The 20,333-nt window shown below is 59.2% G+C and overlaps 3 protein-coding genes across 3 annotated transcripts; all 3 read right to left on the minus strand.

Moving 5' to 3' along the window:
• Positions 1-7,823: 7,823 nt before the first annotated feature.
• CAMK2N1 (calcium/calmodulin dependent protein kinase II inhibitor 1) lies at positions 7,824-9,106 on the minus strand (the record flags this gene model as incomplete). The annotated part of the gene is made up of 2 exons (XM_084300225.1): positions 7,824-8,455; positions 8,944-9,106. The coding sequence occupies 2 exons, from the start codon at positions 9,104-9,106 to the stop codon at positions 8,385-8,387; spliced, it is 234 nt and encodes a 77-aa protein (XP_084156351.1). The 3' UTR covers positions 7,824-8,384.
• Positions 9,107-11,379: 2,273 nt separating this feature from the next.
• On the minus strand, positions 11,380-14,496 carry MUL1 (mitochondrial E3 ubiquitin protein ligase 1). Its single transcript, XM_084300369.1, has 4 exons — positions 14,365-14,496; positions 14,126-14,213; positions 12,969-13,089; positions 11,380-12,637 (listed from the first exon to the last, which is right to left on the minus strand). Exons 1-4 carry the CDS (start codon positions 14,482-14,484, stop codon positions 11,914-11,916), a joined length of 1,053 nt encoding a protein of 350 aa, XP_084156495.1. The 5' UTR covers positions 14,485-14,496; the 3' UTR covers positions 11,380-11,913.
• Positions 14,497-16,854: 2,358 nt separating this feature from the next.
• FAM43B (family with sequence similarity 43 member B) lies at positions 16,855-17,754 on the minus strand (the record flags this gene model as incomplete). The annotated part of the gene is made up of 1 exon (XM_084300377.1): positions 16,855-17,754. One exon carries the CDS (start codon positions 17,752-17,754, stop codon positions 16,855-16,857), a length of 900 nt encoding a protein of 299 aa, XP_084156503.1.
• Between the last annotated feature and the right edge of the window lie 2,579 nt (positions 17,755-20,333).

The raw sequence follows: 20,333 nt of genomic DNA on the forward strand, positions 1-20,333 counted from the left end.
AAATACACAAAAACCCACCTCCTGCCTGTGTGTGTGAATTGCAGCCGGGGTTCAGAGGGGAAGGAGCCACCGAGCTTCCAGCAGGCCGTGACAAAAGGATGGCAAAAGCCACCTTAGCGCCACCGACCGAGCTGGTGGCAACCACCACGTGCTGGAAAAGCGCCCGCCCGCCCTGCTCTGGGTTCCTCAGCTGCCTTCGCTTGGCTAATTGGGCTGCTAATGAGAGCAGGGGGGTGCCGGGGTCTCCCCAGCGTGGGGCTGGGTCCCCGTGGCCGCAGCCCCTGCCGCGTCCCCCCCTTGTCCTGGGGGCTTTGCCCTGGTTCAGCCTCGGTCCGCAGCCCGGGTGCTGTGGTGCTGTCGCCAAGGTGACGGCGAGCACCTCATTAGGAGAAATTCATTTGGTTGCCGTTGTCAGTCAGGGCTTAATGAATAAACTCCTTCCGCGCCGTGGCAATAAATATTTGCCTGCAGCTTCTCCACGGCGAGAGAACGGCTCCAGCTCCTCGGGGAGCCAGCACCGGGCAGGATTGCTCTGTGCTTTCCGCAGAGGGGTGGTTTTGGGGTGAGAAACAGCCCAACTGGGGCAGCCCCAGTGCAAAACCGTAGTCCTATCCCAGGGCTTGGAGCCCAAATCCCACTGTGCTGCAAGGCATCGGTGCCGGCCACCGCTGCGTCCCCCCCGGGACCCCCGGCAGGGGTTCATCAGCCGGCACCGGGGGGGAGCCTTCGCTCACCTGGGAGGGTTACGAAACCCGCGGGAGAGGGGGAGGACAGCAGAGCTTAAAAAAGAGCCCTCGCCACCCCCCAGCCCCGCCGGTGCCTGCTGGAAGGGCTGCAAGCACGCCGGCAGCGCTCCAAGCACAGATTGCGCCTCTGCCCCCGTCCGCCCGCCAACCCGCCGCCGACGGGCGCTGCGGCGAGCAGAGCTCCACATATTGCTGGAAAACGGGCTTTTTAGCAGCGTTTCTGTGCTTCGTAACCCCCCCCTCGCCTCCTCCTCCCGCTGCCCAGGCCGGGGTGCGGGTAGCGGCGATGCAGCGCGGCCGCAGCCACCCAAAATTGGGGTGGTTTTGGTGCCATTTCTTAAAACAGGTGCAGCGGAGCATCATCCGCCCGCGGTGCTCGGCGGGGTGTCGGCACCACCAAAACGAGCCCTGGCCCCAAAAATCCCAGGGCACGGGTAGCTTGGGTCAGCCTCAGCATGGTCCTGCCCGAGGGATGCTTCTCCCCAGGGTTTTTGGCATCCCGGGGGATGCGGCCGCTCGGTGCCGTGGGCTTCAGCGCTCCCGAAATAGAGCCCGGGGCAGGTTTGGGTGTCGGAGGCATCTGAGCGCAGTCATGTGGATGTTATGCAAGACTTGATGATGGGTTGTAAACAGCTATTAAAATGATTGACGGGCCCGGGATGAAGTATTAGGGGGGAGGAAGGGAAAGATGAGTAATAATGATTAAAATAATTAACAAACCGAGACGTTCCGTAAATTAGGGGGAAAAAAAAAAAAAAAAAAAAAAAAAAAAGGCTTTGTGAAGGTGCTGGGAAGGAATCGTGGCCCGAGCGTGCCCCGAGCCAGTGGGTGTGAGGATGGGGAGGGTGCCGGCGTTGATAAGAGGCACGTGGATTTGGGGAACGAGGTTTTTTCCTTCCCCCTCACCTCAGCATCCACCTCCCTGTGCCATCCAAAAGGGCATCAGGTGCCCCAAATGGGCTCCATCACCCTCCTGCTGGAGCCCTCACGCCTTGGAACCCCCAAGGGAATGGCTTAAAAAAGTGAATTTGGAGGAAAACGGGTGGATCCGGGCCCAACGAGTGCCACCGGGTCCCGGCAAACCCCGAAGCAGAGCCTGGACTCGGCGCTGAGCAAAGCGGTGGGCCCGGCCCCGAGCTAACGAGGAGAAACGAGCAGATTATGGGGAAGACAGCTTCTATTTATACATAAATACTGCAGTAATCAGCAGCGCGGGGCAAGGGAAATCCAATAGAAATATGTGACTGTTTAAGAAGCTTTTGGAGCACAACGTTACACAAGCGGTTGCGTTCGGCTTGGCCGGGTCCCCAAACCCTAGGAAACGGAGCCAAAACCAGGAGTGACCCCGGGTGCCAAGGGGAAGGTGAGGAGGACCCCAGGGGCTTCCGACCATTGGGTACAGGGGGATGAGGCCCCCTAAATGCAGACCCCAGGAGGGGAAGGCAGTGCTGTGGCGTTGAACCCCGACTCCTCGCACCCCAAATGGGTGCGGAGTGCGCCCGCGGTCCCCCCCCGCCAGCAGCCCCTGGTGCTTCGGAGCCGCCTGGCAGAAATCCATCAGTGCCAGCGTCCTATATATAAAAGCACATATGGATTTCAGGGGCGCTCGCGCCCGTGCGTGCAGCAGCGAGCTGCCAGGGCTGTCAGTGGGTGCTGACATCTCCCGTAAATAGCTGCCGGCCGCCCCGCACCTTCGCGCGCCGCCAACGCCTCGACCCCGCTCCCGTCCTCCCGCAGGCAGCCTGAGTGGGAAAACGGGGCGTTTGGGGGCTTTTTTTTTTTGGGGGGGGGGGGTTTACTGAGGTGGGCAGCTTTGTAACAGGCTCCCGTATCAGCCTGGACAAGGGGTTCAGCACCTGGCTTTAATGCCATTTTTTTTCTTCATTTTTTGGTGCAAAGAGTGGTATCAACACCGGGGTAAGATGTACTGGGTTGCTGTGGTTTGGGTTTCCTGCAGGGAAAGGGTCCTGGGGGGGAAAGGAAATTGTTCTGTCCAGGTTCCCTGTCCCTAGGTTCTTCTCCCGTGCAGGGGGATGGTGGCAATTCGGTCCTTTGTGCCAAGCTGCTGCATCCCTGCTAAGCACTGGGGCTGCCGGTTGCTTTGCAGTGTTGCTTCTGAGGCTTAAATCACAAAAAATAGAATATTAGAAAAGAAAAGAACAGAAGCTTGCACTGACGGTGCTGTCCCCGTGACCCTCTCTGGTCCTCCTTTCTGTGTCCCCCCCCACTCCCCGAGCCACCTTTCCCAGGCTGAGCGCAGCCGTGAGCACGGCTCTGCCTGGCTCCCGGGGGGCTCTGTTAATTGCTCACCTCATTAAGCGCAGGGATGTCGCGCCGCAGGTGGGCAAGAACAGCAAAGCTGGGGGGCCCGAGAGCTTCCCCTCCCTCCCCGTCACACCGCAGGGCTGTGGGCTTCGTGGTTAACCCGCCCCAAGGGGTGCTGGTGGCACGGCCAAATCCAGGGAGGACCTGGGCGCCACCACCCCCGGGGCACTGGCCTGGGCTGCAACCCCCTTAGGGTTAATTTTGATTTGATTTTATTTATTTTACCTCTAATCCGGTCTCCTACAGGCCCTTGGGATGTCACTGCTGGTCCCCATCCCTCGGGGCGAGGCCTCGCACAGACGCCAGCGCCCGGCGCACCCAGCACCCGGCTCCCCTTTTTGTCTCAACCCCCTGCAGAAGCAAGACCCTCCTGCCCCCTCCCCTCCCCAGACAGACATTACAGATTGTATTTATATAATTAGGTACATTTCCATCCCCAAAAGCTCCCAGACCAGGCTGCCTGGTGCTGGTGGAGGTTTGGGGATGGCAGGAGGTGCCGGCACGCTCGGAGCAGCACGGGGGCAAGCGCGGAGCTGAGTCAGAGCCTGGCCCCAGCCCCGCGCCGTGACTAACCACGGGGGTTTTAAGGTGCTAAATCACTTCTTTTTTTCCTTTTATATATCTGTTTGTTGGTTGTTTTGCTTTATTTTCTGTTAGCGCCCCAGCCAAGGGCTGCTGCTCCAGCCCGTGTGCGTGGTTCTGGTTTCTTCACTGTGAGCAATTTCATGGGAAGGGGCGAGCAGCCCCAAAACAGCAGCGATGTTCCCCCATCTACCAGCAAGTTTAAATGCCCCCGAACTTCCCAGATGGGAAATGAACCCCCCAAAATCATCATTTTATTCATAATTTCATCATCACCAGGGAGTCTGGTGCCGTGGTTTTTGCTTGGGCTTGGTGCTGGGGGAGCATCGGCTGCTGCAGGCAGCACCCCAACATCTTGGGGCCGTGCTGTTCTCCTGGAGCAGAGCACAAATCCTATGGGAATGGCCCCCCCCCAAAAAAAAAACAACCCCTGAACACCCTGGAACAGGGGGCAATGGGAGGGCAGCACCCCCAGGGCACGATGTACCCGAAATCCCTTTGGTGTGGGGACACGGGGATGGAGACGGCCCTACTGGCAGGTTGGGGCAGGACCAACGTCATGAGGAGGGCCCCAATGCCATCAGAACGACCGTTTTTGTGTCATTTTTGTGTGTTTTTTACCCACCAAAGGTCACCGAAACCCCCCAGTTCTGAACAGCTGTGGCTTTTCAATGAGGAACCTCTGCCACCAGCCCTGCTACCCCGCACCGGGGTTTTACCGGGTTGGGATCCGAAACCCCCCGGGAGGCTCCCCTGGTTTTCACCTTTCGATTTTTTCCAGGTTTCGCCAAAATGGGAGAAATCTCCCCATTCTTCCAAAGGGCGAAAGGCCCAGCAAACCCTGACCAGATCCCAATATCCCCACCACCACCAGGCTGTTTTTGGGGCTGGATGGGGCCAGCTCCGTCCCCTGCCTCGGCTGCGTGGCTCTGGCGGCCACGTCCCACCCCTCGCTCCCCGCACGAGGACTAAAGCACTGGCTTTCGCAGGGAACCGCTGCCCTACTTTGCCGTGCCCTATTTCTGGTGGGGGACGAGGATTTATTTCAGGCGGCACCGTGGGTGCCCGCGCTTTTCTGCGGGGTTTTGCAAGCCGGGGCTTTGCGCGGGGCAGCGTGGCGAGAGCGCTCCGCGGCAGCGCAGCTCCTTTCCTCGGGCACGGGGCTGAGAGGCTTTGTTTTGAGGTTAGAAACATTTTTTTCCCCATAAATAAATAAGTAAATAAATAAATAAGAGCATGGCCTGCCTCAGTCCTGCCTCAGCTGCTTTGGGAACGGCGGAGCCCGTAGGGGCGTCGCATGAGAAAACCCCGAGGACGGAGCAGCCCCGTTGGCATCCCAGGGAAATCCGAACCCAGGGCGCTCCCGGCGGGATCCCTGCCCCTTCCCAACACCAGGTCTTGAATTCCTGCCCCAGATGCTGAGGGGTGATGCTGCCCCAGGTTGCTGCAGTGGGGATTTGGAGCCTGCATTGGGGGCTGGAAGGGATCCCGGCACCTTCCCCAGCCCCAAAACCCCCAGACCCCAAACCCACAGGGACACAGGATGGATGCGCACACCTGGCTGTGGGGCCAGCATCCTGCAGGCACCGCAGGGAGCTCAGCACCTTGGGGCCGCTTTCCCCAAATCTCTCCGGCCATAAAGCCACGAACCCGCAAACCGCTCGCGTTTCAGCTTTTTCCTTAATTTTTTTTTTTTTCCTTTCCCCTACCGAGAGCAGCCGGCTGGACCCGGCTTTTATTTGGTGCGGTTTCCATGGGGATGCAGCGCTGGAGCCGCTCCGAGCCAGCTCAAGGAAGGGTCGTGTGTGTGTGTGTGTGTGTGGTGTGTGTGGGGTGTGTGTGTGCGTCCCCTTTAGCCCCGTGTCACCGGATCCGTCCTCGCCCCACCAAGGTCACCGGGGAGCCCGCGGGCTGCGCGGGGCCATCTGCTAAATAATGCACGCCATAACCCCTGGCTTAAGCCTTAAATCCTCCTTCGGGGCAGCGTCTCCACGTGGCCGGGGAACCCCGGCGGGCTCCTGCCCATCACCACCAGGCTCCTCTCCTTTTCTCCCCATCCTCCTGGCTGCCTCCGTCCCCCCCGGGGCCCCGCCGTGCGCTCCCACCCCATTATTTATTGAGCACGGCGGCCGGCGCCGCGCATGAAAGATGCATGGGGAAGGTCGGGCTGTAGTTCAGCAGGATTGCCTCTGCTTTCGGCTCCCCCCCTGCTTCAGGCTTCGGTTTTCTCTGCTTCCTTCCCCCCCTCCCAGCTCCTCCTGGGCGTGAGGGGATTTGGGATTTGGGATGGGAGGAAATTGGAGATGTGCCTGGCAATTCCCAAGGCCGCAGGTCGGGTTTTTGATGCGAAACGGAGGGGTTTTGGTGAATCGGAGCGGGTGCTGGTGGCTGCATCCAGCCGTGGTTGGTTTTTCCTACGGGTGCGGCCTGCTCTGCTTGCACCCAGACACCCCATGGGTGCTGCCTGGGGCAAAACCCGTTAATTTAGGGGAAAAAAAACCCTCCTGTGTGCCCACCTCCTGTTCATCAGGGTCACCAAGATGGAAATCCCCAGCGCCGAGGGCTGCCCGTGCTGCATGGCCACAACCTCGGCTGAACCCGAGGGGAAAGCACCACGAACAGGTTGAATTTTATTATTTTTTTTAAGGGAATGTTTTAGCCACTCTTCCCAGCCATCCTGTACCCATTACAAGCTGCAAAAAAAAAAAAAAAAGAGAAATAAGCAGCCACGCTGTCCTGTGTGTGCAGGAGGGTGAGCACTCATGGGGTAAGGCATGCCCAAAAAACCACCCTGCCTCCGAACCCCCAAAATCACGAAAGCTGAGACCAAAACCCACCCCATGGAGCGATCACGGCACCACTTTTGGGCACCTCCCGCTTCTGCAGGGCAGCACCAGCTCTGCCCAGCAGCAGGTTTTACTGTGGGATGTTTATTCCTAAGAATCCCCCCGTCCCCAATTCCCCCAGCTCCGTGTTCAGGGCTGAGCCGTGGCTTCTTGGAGCACCTGGGGCCCGGGGATGCGCCCGCACAATTGGGTTTTTGGAGGGATTTCTGAAATCTGGGGCCTCCCCACCACACCGCCCCAATTTTCCGAATTTTATCAGTGCCTTTGCCAGGGGAGTGCCTGGATCTGTGGGCTCTGAGGGTCAGCGCGAGCTGCTGCGAGCAGCGGGGACGGAGCTGTTTTGGGGTTCCCCGTGCCCCCCCTGTTGGCTGCTTGGGCAGCCTCACAAGGAATTTAACCCCGAATTCCTTCCCCAGAGGTGTTTTCCCATCAAACGAACAAAATAAATAACCCTGCCCCCAATAAATATTAATGGCAATCAATTATTCAGACGCGCTGGCCCCGGTCACGGCGCCGTGCCCCCCCGCCGGCCCCCATCAAAGCACGGCACCTCCGGCTCGCTCTGCTTTTGTCTCATTTTCCTTTTTATTGGTACATTGCAGAAATAGCCCTGTGTAGTGGAGGAGAAGTGCACCATACACGATATTTAAGAAAAGGAGGAAAGGAAACCTGGCTTGAGGTCTGTCATTCAGAGTCGCAAACAGAAAACAATAAAATAGGCCCTCGCAGGAGAGGTGCTTGTATTTTTTTTTTTTCCTTTTTTTTTTTTTTTTTTGCATGTCATGCAAAAGAGTTAAAAAGAAAGACTAGAAAAGAGAAGTCAAAGAAACCCCACGAGAGACCGACAGAGGCGTAGGAGCCGAGCGAAGCCCCGGCGCTGCCCGCGAGAGCGCAAAGCCTGGGCAGGAAACGCGGCTCCCCGGCACCCAGCGTTTGGCACTCTTGTGATGATTACATCCATCAGGTTAATTTTTGATCGATTTTTTTTTTTTTTTTTTAATACAGTCCATTGAAGAGAAGAAACTGCCACAAGATCAGAAAAAAAAAAAATTACCCACACTACAGACTGCATGGTTGTTAAAAAGGCCGAGCATCCCCCCCCCCCCGTACATATAAAATCTCCGTCTGCACAGAGCTGTTTGCTCACAGCAACCAAGAAGTGCAAGCTTTAAAAAATAAAACCACGATTCTCCCTCCAGTCCGCTCCTTTATAAAAGTTGTGTTTTGTTTTGTTCCCCCCCCCCCCCGCCACGCATTCCATTGCGAACCTTAAAACGCGACCGAAATATAGATATCTATATATATTTTATATCATTTCCCAACATCGAAAGACACCAACGGAAAAAAAAAACAAAATTAAAAAAATAATAATAATAAAATAAAAATAAACCCCAAACGAAATCGAAGAACAGAACCAGTAGCACGGTACCTCCAAGTGCACGGATTCATTTTTGCAAGGTTAACTCGTGTAAACAAGGCGCCCGCTCGGCGCCACCCCAGGGTCCGAGCCCCGGCGCTGCGCTCGCCGTCCCCGGCGCAGGAACCCCGCAGCGCCTCCGTCCCTCGCGAGCCTTCGTGGACGTGGCTGGGGGGGGGGGAGGATTTTGGAGCAGGTTTTATTCTTTTTTTTTTTCCCCAATTATTATTAATTTTTTTTTTTTTTTTTGGATGTGATTTTGCACCTGACGGGGATCCTGTGCTGTCCTGTCGCCCGCATCCCCTGCGCGGCATGCTGGCGGTGACGGCGCTCCGAGCCCGGCGCGTTGCTTCTCCCGGTGCTTTTTTTTTTGTTGTTGTTGTTTTTAGTTAATTTTTGCCCAAAACCTGGGATATTGGAAACCGCCCCCCCAGCCCCTGGTTTTCACCGAACGTCCCCGGAGAGGTATTAAACCCCGGGAGGGGCCTTTTCGGAGAGGTTTTGCAGCACGTCATCGATCCGATCGTCTTCGATAACCACTGGAAAGCAGGAAAAAAATATATAAAGAAAGGGAAAAAAAAAAATGAAAACAAAAGCGGGGCTGGGAATGCGGCAGAGCCCGGCGGGGAGACGGTACCGGGGGGGGGGGATGCGGATGGTGCTGAGGGTGGGGGACACGGTGCTGGGGGGGGGGGGATGAGGAGGGTGCCCGGGGCATGGGGAGCACCCCAGGGGCACGGTCCCGGGGAGGGGATGCGGAGGGTGCCCGGGGTGGGGGGCACGGTCCTGGGGGGGTGGGGGGGGATGTGGGGCACCCTTGGGATCTCCAGGACAAGGGGGGAGCATCCCCAGAGCACGACCCCAACCCGGAGCAGGTTCACCGAGGGACCCTGGGGGGGGGGGGGCGCGCCGCACCTTTGGGATCCCCGAGCGCGCAAAAAGCACGGGGCGCGCACCCCGGAGAGGGGGGGTCCCCGGAGCAGCCTCCCGTTCCCCCCCCCCCCCCCCCCATAATTTCGGTACCCACCTCTCTTGCTGCGCCCGATCTGCCCCAGTTTGGGCGGCCTCTTGCCCTGCCCGGCCGCCAGGAGCCCGTCGGGGCCACGGAGGCGCACGGGGAAAGGCAGCTCCCCCCCCGCCGCGCCCCCCGCCAGCTGCCCCTCGCCGTAGGGCGACCCCTCCTCCGCCATCCCCGGGGAGGTGGGGGGGGGACACCCGGCGGCGGGAGGGGGGGGCCCGTTGGTGCCGCCTCCCCCCCCCGACAGCCTCCCGGGGCTCGGGGGGCCCGCGAACCCCCCCCGGGGCAGCGGCTCGGCGGAGCGGGGCGACCGCCCCGTCACATCCCGGCCCGCTCCCGGCCCGGTTCTGGCGGCTCCGGGGGCTCCGCTCCGGTGGCACCGGCGGCGGCGGCGATAGAGGAGCGAGGGGCGGGCAGCGGGGCGGAGCGGGGAGCGGCCCCCACCCCGGGAACGGGATAAGAGGGAACGCCTCCGGGAGGGGTGGCCCCGGGGGGAGAGGGGATCCCCAGGGGTGCCCCCAAGGCGAGGGGGAGCGCGGAGGGTGAGGGGGTGAAGGGGTGAGGGGTGAGACCGCCAGGGTGGCTGGGGGTGTCCTGTAATGGTCTGTGGGGTGAGCGGAGATGCACCGTGATGATCTGCGGGGAGGCAGGAGATGTCCTATAGCAGTCTATGGGGAGGCTGGAGAGGTCCTATAACAGTCTATGGGGAGCCCGAAGTCACTCTATAATAATCTATAGGAAAACTGGAGCCACCCTATAACCATCTGTGAGGAGCCTGGAGATGTCCTATAACAGTCTATGGGGAGACAGAAGATGTCCTATAACAATCTGTGGGGAGGCAGGAGATGCCCTATAACAGTCTATCGGGAGCCCGAAGCCACCCTATAATAATCTATAGGAAAACTGGAGCTACCCTATAACCATCTGTGGGGAGCCCGGAGCTGCCCCATGACAATCTATGGGGAGCCTGGAGATGCCCTATAACAGTCTATAGGGAGCTCGGAGCTGCCCTATAACAATCTATGGGGAGCCTGGAGATTCCCCCTATAACAGTCTGTGGGGAGCCTGGTGATGTCCTATAACAGTCTATGGGAAGCCCAGAGCTGCCCTGTAACAGTCCATGAACCTGGAGCCACCCCATAACAATCTACAGTGAAACTGGAGCCACCCTATAACCACCTACGGGAAGCCTGGAGCTGCCCCGTAACAATCTACGGGGAGCCTGAAGCCACGCTATAACTATCTATGGGGAGCCTGAAGATGCCCCATAACAATCTACGAGAAAACTGGAGCCACCCTATAACCATCTATGGGGAGCCTGGAGCCAGCCTATAACAATCTACAGGGAGCCCAGAGATGCCCCATAATAATCTATGGGGAGCCCAGAGCAGCCCTATAACAATTTATGGGGAGCCTGGAGCTGCCCGATAATAATCTATGCAGAACCAGAGCCACCCCATAACAATCTATGGGGAGCCCGAAGCCACCCCATAACCAATCTATGGGAGCCCAGAGCTCTGGGTGGCAGCGGGGACAAAAAAAAAAAACCTATTTGCACAATGCTGGGACACAACGGGGCGTTTTGGGGCAGGTGAAGGCCGGGGAAGCGGGGCTGGGGCTCGCTGCCCCCGTCCCTGTCCCTGTCCCCGTCCCCCTGCGCTGGCAGCGCCACGTGCGAACGCCCCCGACACCCCCGAGCTGCCAGCTCCTTACGTAAGGGAGCGGGGAGCAGCTCCAGAACAGGAGGCGAAAGGCAGCGGGGCCAGCGCTGCCCCCACCCCAAAAAGCTTATTTTTAGGCTCCCCGCATCCCGGGGGGTGACATCCCCGTGGTCCCCTGGCAGGACAGGGCTGTTTTGGGTTTTTTTTTTTGGGGTGCTGCCGCTCGCTGCGCAGGGAAGGGGGCAGCAGGGTGGGAAGAGGCTCCTCGGTGGCTGTGGCTAAAATCCCTGACCCTACAAAGCGGGGTCCTGGCTCTGACGCCGAGGTGAGGTGGTTTTAGGGCTGCAGCAGCGTGCGAAGGGCGAGGAGGGGGCAGGAGGCAGCTGCTTTTTTGCTTTTCTGCTTTTTTTTCTGCCTCCTCCTCCCACAGCAGGCAGGCACTGCCATCTACAGCCCGCCTGCACGCGGCCCTACCCAGCAGTGGGGTCCTGTTCTGCTTTTATGGCCGCCGGAGAAGGGGTTTATTTTTTTGGGGGGGGTTTCTCCTGGCACCAAAACCCCGCCCGCTGCTCGCCCATTTTCCTGGCACAAAGCGTTTCCCTTGAAACGAGCCCGAGAGCAGGGTTCAGGCACGCTGGAAACCAGAGGGCAAAGTACCAAGGAGAGCAGAGCCCTGCCCCAAAACCCCGGGGGGGGGTTCCCCTGATCCTACAGGGGGTGGGGAGGCAGAGGCGGTGCCGTCAGGGCCACGGGGAGGTCACGAGCCGAGCCAAACGCTCCTCTCAGCCACTTTTATTATTTTACAGCCCGTCCCAGCTCCCAGCTCAAGCCCGGCGGCAGAAATCCCATTTTCACTTCCTCCTCGTCCCGTCCCGGCGCGCTGAGGAACCCACAAGCGGCAGGAGCGAGGGAAACGCCGCTCCCCTCCTCGCAGAAACCCCAATGCTCGCGCAAAATCCCCCAGAAGCTCTGCAGAAAGCCGTCCTGCTCAAGGGGGCGGAGGAGCTGCTGCTAGGTGGCAGTGCTGCCTGCCGGCTGCAGCCTCCCAGCAGCTTTTGGGCACCGAATTTTCCCATTTTGGGGGTATTTCAGCTGGTTTTGTGTCTCCATGCACGCCTTCCTCTGCACCCAGCCGAAGCGCCCCGCTCTGCTCAACCCCCTCCCTTTCCCCAGCCAGGATTTTCTCTTAAAGAAAACAAAACAAAACAAAAAAAAACCAACACCACCACAAAACCATCCGCCCCGACCGAAGCAGGACCAGCGAGAAAACCCCTTTAGGGGCTTTCATGCCCCCAAAACCTCCCCCAGACGCGGGGCTTCAGCTGTTGTAGAGCGGCACCACCCTGGCGATGGGCTGCCGGCAGATGGGGCACGCCTTGGGGTCCGGCAGGGCGCGGTAACACTCGGTGCAGGAGCAGACGTGGCCGCACTCCAGGAAGACGCAGGCCTTGGCGTTGCTCAGGCAGATGACGCAGGCGTTTTTGGGCACCTCGGCGGCGGTTTCGTGCCTGATCCGCAGCTCCTGGGCCTGCCTGAACTCCTCCCGCAGCTGCTGGAGGCGCCTCCTCTCGCGGCGGTGCCGGTACTGCTTGCGCAGGAGGAAGAAGAGGAGGGTGCAGGTGGCGAAACCCGAGAGGAAGGCGAGGATCTTCCAGAGGCGGACGCTGGCCTGCTGCTTCTGCAGCAAGGCGTCGAAATCGGCGCTGCTGAGGTAGTAGCGCAGGCCCTGCTTGGGCGGCTGCAGCTTGACGGTGTCGCTGTCCAGCACCAGCTCCCCCACGCCCGTCAGCAGCGTCCCCACCTTCAGCATCTGCTCGGTCTCCTGGATGCCCTTGGGGCGCTCGCCGCTGATGTAGTGGCCGAGGACGTCGGTGAAGGACTGCACCGAGGGGTGGAATTTCTCGTGCACCGTCTCCAGGCTGAGCTCGGCGGCCTCCAGAGGTTTCATCACCCGCACGGCGACGCCGGCGCCGTCCTCCGGGGGGGCCAGGTCGAAGGGGGCCGTGTTGGTGCGCTGGTGGATCACCTTCTCGTAGTCGTTCCTGGGGGATAAAGCCAGAATCGGCGGGGAAATCCTCCGGGGTTGGGCCAACAGCGGCATAAAGTGAGGGTTGTCACAGCACACGGGGACAGATAAATGCCCTTAATCCCCCCCCCGTCACCCCTGCGGCTGTGACAAAGCGAGCAGCGAGCAGCAGTGCCCACCACACATAAATTCGAGGCGTTATCCCACGAGCTGAGGCCATCGGGGCGCGGTGAAATCGCGGATGAGGCCACACGGAGAGGCTGGAAGCACTGACGGACCACCCCCCTGCTTGGGATTCCCTCCTGGGGGTGCGGGCGTCCCATAAAGGGCGGGGGGGGGGCATGTACCAGAGGTGTGTGGTTCGGTTCCACACCATCTTGTGCTCCTGCAGCGTCAGCCTCTGCACCACGCCGCGGCAATCCTCCACGAACTGGCTGCTCAGGGTGTCCTTCACCGAGCGCACCACGCCTGCAACACAGCCAGCGCTTATGGGGTCGGGGGGGGGGCGCAGACACCAAAGGGGGGACGGGCACCAAGCCCTCAGCACCGTAAGGCGGCAGCTGGCACCGTGTAGGGTTGGGGTTTTTAGGGAAAAGAGGGTTTTTTTTGGTGAAATGCACGGGGTGGGGAGGGGGAACAAGTGGGTTGTGCTCATACCGGGGGGGCACGGACACTAAGGGGGGGGCTGGGGCATCAAGAGCTCGCACTGTGTGACAGCCGTGAGGTGTAGGGTGGGATTTTTAGGAAAAAAGTAGGAATTTGGGGTGAAATGCATGGGGTGGGGGGGAGGGAGGAGTGGTCCTCATAGGGGGAGGGCATGGATACCAAAGGGGGCTGGGGCACCAAGTGCTTGCACTTCAAGGCACCGCCTGACAGCCTGAGAGGTGGGATTTTTAGGCAAAAAGGGGGGTTTTTGGTAAAACGAGTCGGGCCAGGGAGGAGTAATGGGGGAGGGGGTTGTCCTCATACAGGGGGGAGCACAGACACCAAGGGGGGCCGGGGCACCGAGCCCTCCTGCTGCAGGGCACCACCTGACAGCCAGGAGGTCTGTGTAGGGTTGGGGTTTTTAGGAAAAAAGTGTGGGGTTTTTTGGTGAAATGCAGGGGCTGGGGAGAGGTTATAGGGGCGGGGGGTCCTCCTCATACAGGGAAGGGGGCACTGACACTGAAGGGGGCCGGGGCACCAAGTGCTCACACTGTGAGGCACCGCCTGAGAGCCGTGAGGTGTGCGTAGGGTTGGGGTTTTTAGGAAAAAAGGTTTCTTTTCGGTGAAATACATTGGCTGAGGAGAGGTTACAGAGGGGGGGAGTAGTCCTCATACAGGGAAGGGGGCACAGACACTGAGGGGGGCTGGGGCACCAAGCCCTCACGCTGCGAGGTGGCACCTGACAGCCAGAAGGTGCGTGTAGGACTGGGATTTTGATGAGAAAAATGTTTTTTTCGGGTTGAGGAGGGGAGGAGAGGGGTCAGCAGCCCCTCACCCCCCCCCCCAGCCCCTCTCCTACCTTCAATAACCGCATAGGGCACGCAGCGCCCCGGCGCCTCCAGCAGCACGGCCCGCAGCTCCCCGTCCAGCCGCAGCCTCCTGGCACCCTGCGGGACGAGAGGAGGAGGAGGAGGAGGATGAAGGCAACAGGTCGGGGCCTAGCAGCGGCGGCGGAGGAACCAGGCCGCGGCCTAGGCCCGGGCCTGGAATTCGGGGCTCGGGGCTTCGCGTTCAGCCCCGGGGGGTCCCGGTACGCACCTGGAGGCCGCGGGCCTGCCGGGCCTTGTGTCGGTAGGCGGAGCACAGCAGAGCCGTGAGCGCGGCGCTGGCCGCCAGCAGCGCGGCCTGCAGGCCCGAGGGCCGCCCGCCGCCATCCATGGCCGCCGTCACCATGGCAACCGGCCCGGCGCGCCGCGATGACGAGAGCGGGGGCGCTCTAGGGAGAGACCATAGAGAGCGCGGTCCTCCGAGAGGGAGAGGGGAGGGGGCGCGGTCCTCCAAGGGAGGGGGGGCAGTACTGACCCTTTTTTTTTTATTGTTTTTGGTTTTTGGTTTTGGTTTTGTTTTAGGGGAGGATTAGCCCCAGTCTGAGCCTCGCACCCGTAGGGTTTTGGAGGGGGATTAGCCCAAATCCCAGCTCCACTGCGCCTTTTTTGGGGGGATAATAGCCCAAATCCAAGCCTCCCATTCTCAGAATTTGGGGGTTTTTGAGGCTAAATCCCAGCCTCACAGGGATTTTGGGGGGATTAGCCCAAATTCCAGCCACACATCACTTTTTGGGGGAAGATTAGCCCAAATCCAAGCCTCCCACCCTCAGAATTCTGGGATTTTCTGGATTTTTGAGGCTAAATCCCAGCCTCACTTTTTTTTTTTTTTTTTTTTTTTGAAGGGGGATTAGCCCAAGCCCCACCCCACTGTGCTTTTTTGGGGGGAGGATTAGCCCAAATCCCAGCCACACATCACTTTTTGGGGGAAGATTAGCCCAAATCCAAGACTCCCACCCCCAGAATTTGGGGGTTTTTGAGGCTAAATCCCAGCCTCACATGGATTTGGGGGGGGGATTAGCCCAAATTCCAGCCCCACTGCACTTTTTTGGGGGGGATATTAGCCCAAATCCCAGCACCACAGAACTTTTTGGGGGAAGATTAGCCCAAATCCAAGCCTCCCACCCCCAGAATATTGTTTTGTTTTGTTTTGGTTTTGGATTTTTGAGGCTAAATCCCAGCCTCACAGTTGTTTGTTTTTTGTTTTTTTTTTGTTTTTTTTTTGAGGGGGGATTGGCCCAAATCCCACCCCACTGCACTTTTTTTGGAGGGGAAGATTAGCCCAAATCCAAACCCTCTCATCCCCAGAATTTTGGGATTTTTTAGGCTAAATCCCAGCCTCATAGGGCTTTTTTGGGGAAGATTAGCCCAAATCCCAGCCCCACTGCACTTTTTTGGGGGGGGATTAGCCCAAATCGCAGTCCCACAGCACTTTTTTTCGGTGGGGATGAGGCCAAATCCCAGCCATACAGCACTGTTTTGGGGGAGGATTAGTCTAAATCCCAGCCTCACTGGGTTTTCAGGGGAGATTAGCCCAAATTCCACCCTCATAGCACTTTTTTTTTTTTGGGGGGTGGGTGTAAGGGGTTAGCCAAATCCCATCCTCACAGTACTTGGAGGGGGGGGGTGTTAGCCTAAATCTCAGCCTCACAGTTTTTTGGGGGGGGTATTTAGCCAAAATTACAGCTTCACAAAGTTTATTGGATAGGGATTAACCCAAACCCTGGTCCCATAGCCCCCTTTTTAGGGGGGTTAATTGAAATCCCAGCCCCACAATGCTTCTTTTTTGAGGGGGGGGATTAATCCAAACCTCAGCCCCACAAGGTCTTTGAGCGGGGCAGCCCAAATCCGCCAGGATTTTGGAGGGGGACAGCCTCACCTCAGTCCCACATTGCTTTTTTTTTTGGCAGGGATTAGCCCAAAACCAAACCCCACAAAACCCTGTGGAGGGGGCAGCCAAATGCCAGGCCCTCCAAAGGTTGGGGGGGCCAGGCCAAACCCCATTTCCCACAAGGTGTCATTTTTGGGGGGAATAAACATCCCAAACCCCATCCCCACTGTGTGGGGACCCCAGACCCATTTCCCCACATCCCTGCACCCCCCCACCCTCACTGCTGCTCCTGCCAGGGTGGGGGAGCGGTAACTGGGTGGAAAAACAATAATTTTGGGTACAAAACATCGTATTTAGGGCCTCAGGGCTGTGCAGGGCCCCATATTTAAAGCCCTGAGTTGCCATGGCTACACAGAGCATCGCGCACAGGAAAAGCACCCAGGACCTCCCCTGCCTCCCCCCGGGGTGGAAATTTTACCCTGGGAAAGGTAAAAAAATACAAAATAAAAGCGAGTTAAATCCAAATAAACCCCGACAAACCGTCCCGGCCGGGCGCTGCGCTTTTAACTCTTCCTGCCCCATTCCCCAGGCTGGCGAGAGACGAGGCGCCGTCACAGGCAGCGAACGCGCTTTATTTCCACTTTATTTCAGCTGCCAAAATCGGAGGGGGGGGTCCTGGGGTGGCAGCTCCCCCCTGACCCTTTTTTTTTAATTTTCCCAGTGCCACGTTTGCCAGCAAACCCTCTCGTCCAGTGTCCCCGAGGCCCCTTTGGGGCCCCCTCAATGTCCACAAAATGGCGGCGCCGATGGGCTCCTTGTCCTGGGGTGGGGGGGAGGTGGGGGTGGTTTTGGGGGATTTTTGGTGGATTTTGCTCAGCACAAGGGGGGGCGAGGACCACGCAGGCTGCACCCCCGCATCTCCCTGGCCAGCCTCAGCACGGCGGCTCGCTCGCCGAGGCCTTCAGCCCTCGTCCCGCAGCCGGTGCCCATGGCTTCCTCCTCCTCCTCCTCCAAGATGGAGCTGAGGCGCGGGGCGCAGCGGGCGCGCTCGGCCGGCGGGCGGTAGGGACATTTGGCGTTGAGCAGCCTGCGCAGGGGCACCAGGGGGACGATGGCTTCGCCCAGCAGCTGCTGCTGGACGTGGCGGCCGTCGTTCTGCCTCTTGAGCCGCTTGAACTCGTTGAAGGCGGAGGCGGAGGTCTGGAAGAGGAGCAGGGCCATGGCGCGCGCCGTGGCGGCTTTGGGGACCAGGACGGCGTGGCAGCGCAGCACCACCGCCTTGTTCTTCACCTGGTGCCGGTAAACCCAGGCGAAAACCTTGGGGTGCCGCCGGTCGGCGGCGCAGTAGGTGATGCGGTGCAGCAGGTACGCGTGGCCCGGCCGGCGGGCCCCCTTCTCACCGGGCGCCATGCGGATGCCGTGGGGTCCCAGCGTCAGCTTCATCTTGGCCCCCCCGGCCCCGGCTTCGCTTTTGGCCCAGATCTTGCCCACCGCCTCCTCCGTGCAGCCCTCGCCCTTGGCGTGCAGCGTGACGGCGTTGCCCAGGTAGCGCACGGTGTACGTCGGGTCCTCCTTGTTCAGCTCCACTTTCTGCCGCCGGCCGCCGAAAACGCTGCCCAGGCGCTCCAGCGGGCATTCGGGCAGCAGGTCCGGGCAGGAGCGCAAGAAGCTGGCCAGCAGCGAGGCGTAGCCCAACCCGGGGCCCAAGCTCTTCCCTTTGCACTTACGTTCATTTTCCACCAGCACGAACTTGCTCCGGCGCCAGGGCAGCATCCCCACCGCTCCCCCGCCGTCGTCTCCGGCCGCCGATCGCCTCGCCAGCAAACGGAGGGGCCCCCGATCCCGGCAGCTTGGCTCGGGGGTGTCCCCCCCAGACAGCGGGTGTCCTTTTTTATTCCCCCAGCGGGATCCCTCGGTGGAGGACGAGGCTCCGGGAGCGAGCAGGCGCCGCGAGAGAGCGAGCGGAGAGCGGTGGCTGCAGGGACGCAGCTCTCCGTGGGCTGCTCCACCTCCCCGCGACGCCGCATCGCGCGGGGAGAGCCGCGGCGCGCACCCCCTGCCAAAACCGTGGAGAGGGAAAAAAAAATAATAATAATGGAGATTTCTCCTAGAGATCGGGGAAAAAAGAAAAAAAAAGGATGAAACGCAGCCCACCCCCCAGCTCCACGCAGACCCCGAGCCGTGCCGGCTGCAGCCCCGCAGGGATGCGCCTCACGGGGGGGGGGGAATGGAGGCAGAAGGCATGGGAATGATTTTGGGGAGCTGTGGGCACGGCTCCTGAGCCTGTTGCAGGGAAAAAGTGATTTTTGTTGTTGTTGTTGTTGTCTTTTCTTTCTTTTTTTCAACAAATCTGGATGTTTAGAGAGGAGTGGGTGCTGGATGAAGGCAGCGGCACGGGGGACACGGCCACCCCCAGGGTGACACGGTCACAGCAGGGCAGTCTGCAGGCAGCGTGCCGGCTTTTTTAGCCCTGCACCCCCTTTTTTTTTTCTGTCTCTCTCTTTTTTTTTTTTTTTTTTTTCTCCCCATTTTTTCCCAGCAAGCCAGCCCAGCCTCCTTGCTGCCGCTCCTGGGTGGAGATTTGGGCTGTTCACCTGTTGCATTTCCCCCCAGCGGAGGCCTGGGGAAAACTTCTGTCCACAGGATAACACAAAACGGGGTTCAGGGGGGCTTTTTGGGGACGTTTTGTCTCTGCAGGAGGGTTTGAGGGGTTTGGGGATTCATCTCTCACCATTTGTGCTGTGCCTTCTGTCTGGTTTTGACCCCACAGGGCTCCTGGTGGGGGTGCAGCGGGGAGAACCCCGGGGCTGGGGGACCCCCAAAAGTCCTCTGCTCACCTTGGGAGCAAAAACGGGGAGGAAAAGGGGGAAAACAGCAGCACACACCTCCCTTTTTTGCCCACTTCCACTGCCCAGGGAAGCCATTTCCCGGCAGCTTTGCAGCTTTCCTGCGGTGTGAGAGGAAAGCAGCCTTAAAATAGCTGCCTGGCAGGCAGCGCCAGCCCCGTAGCCGTGGAAGCCACAGAGGTTTTGCAGCCAAAATAATCAAAACCGCATGACTTTGTGTCATTTTTTCTTATTATTTTTTGTTTCAGACGCCGGGGCTGCGGGTCAGTGCGTGCGGTTTGCTCCCAGCGTGAGGATGCTGTTGAGGGCAGGGTAATTAATGAATCGGTGAAAGAAATAGGAATATATAATCCTATATCATTTAGGAAGCAGCTCTCCCCTCCCCGTGCTGCTCCCACGCTGCCTCCACAAGCTGCTGATGGTTTTCCTTTGATCCACAAGATTTTGGGGATCCCAGTGCCCCCCCCACACCTCATAATGGGGCAAATGCCTCGGGGCCAAGGCACGGAGCAGAGGAGGAACCCCACATCTGGCTGCTCAGTGCCTCGACCGACCGGCCCTACAAACAGCCAGGAGCCATCAGTAGGCTTCAGAGTGAACAAGCGCCCACGGAAAGGGGACTTGGCCGGTTTGCCCCATTTTCGGGGGGGATTCGGGCACGGGAAGAGGGGCTCAGCCACTCGTGGGGGCGCAAATCCTTCCGGATCGCTGGAAAAAGGGGGAAAAAATCGGGTTTTATCAGCAGGAGGCAGCGGGGAGGCTCTGCGGCAGCGGGGCCGGGAGCGCCGGGGAGGCAGACAGGCGGAGGAGATGAAAGCAGCTATTTTAAGCTGCCTTTGGCTGGCGGCCTGGAACACGCCGCCTTGGCGTCTTCTCCCCCAAATCTCCCTTTTTTTTTGCACAGGGAAGGAGGCGACGTCCTCGGTGCCTCTCGAGGGGAGCGAGCGGCGCTGGGTTTGTTTGTGTTTGGTTGGGTTTTGTGGTTTTTTTTTTCCCCTCCACGGGTGTCCAAATCACGATGTTTTGAGCTTGTTGCGTGCGTAACTCCTGGTTTGAAGATGCATTCGGCAGGTTTGGGGATTTTTGCTTCCCACGAGGGACATCAGGCTCGGGCATCTGGTTTTTGGTCTCCTTCCCACCACCATCATCTCCCGCTGGTGGCTTTGCAGGAGGATGGGCGACCCTCACGCGAGCCCCCGTGGCTTGGGGCAGCAAATGTTGTGATTAGGCATTGCTCCTTTTGGGGAGAAAGAGCTAAAAATCCCGTTTTTGGCTTTAGAGAGGGTCAGGAATGCATGGGGTTTCTTAGCTTGGGTTTCCTTGCAGCTCTCGGTGCTCCTGCCACCCTCTGCTCTGATCTCTTTTTTTTTTTTTTTTTTCTCTGGCATCAAAACCCGCAGGGAATTCAGGTGCTGTGCCCCACCCTGGCAAAACGAGTCAGAAACGCTAAATAAGGCCAAAACGCCCCCAAAACCCAGCAAACTGGACAAAAACTCCCACCATAAA

This window comes from Netta rufina, assembly GCF_964035555.1.
Source record: "Netta rufina genome assembly, chromosome: 22".
Lineage (NCBI taxonomy): Eukaryota > Metazoa > Chordata > Aves > Anseriformes > Anatidae > Netta > Netta rufina.

Coding starts and splice junctions, on each gene's coding strand:
- MUL1 (XM_084300369.1), bottom strand. CDS start 14,484: ATGGATGGCGGCGGGCGGCCCTCGGGCCTGCAGGCCGCGCTGCTGGCG. Junction 14,214..14,364: donor GGCAGGCCCGCGGCCTCCAG/GTGCGTACCGGG, acceptor CTCGTCCCGCAG/GGTGCCAGGAGGCTGCGGCT. Junction 12,638..12,968: donor AACCGAACCACACACCTCTG/GTACATGCCCCC, acceptor TTTATCCCCCAG/GAACGACTACGAGAAGGTGA.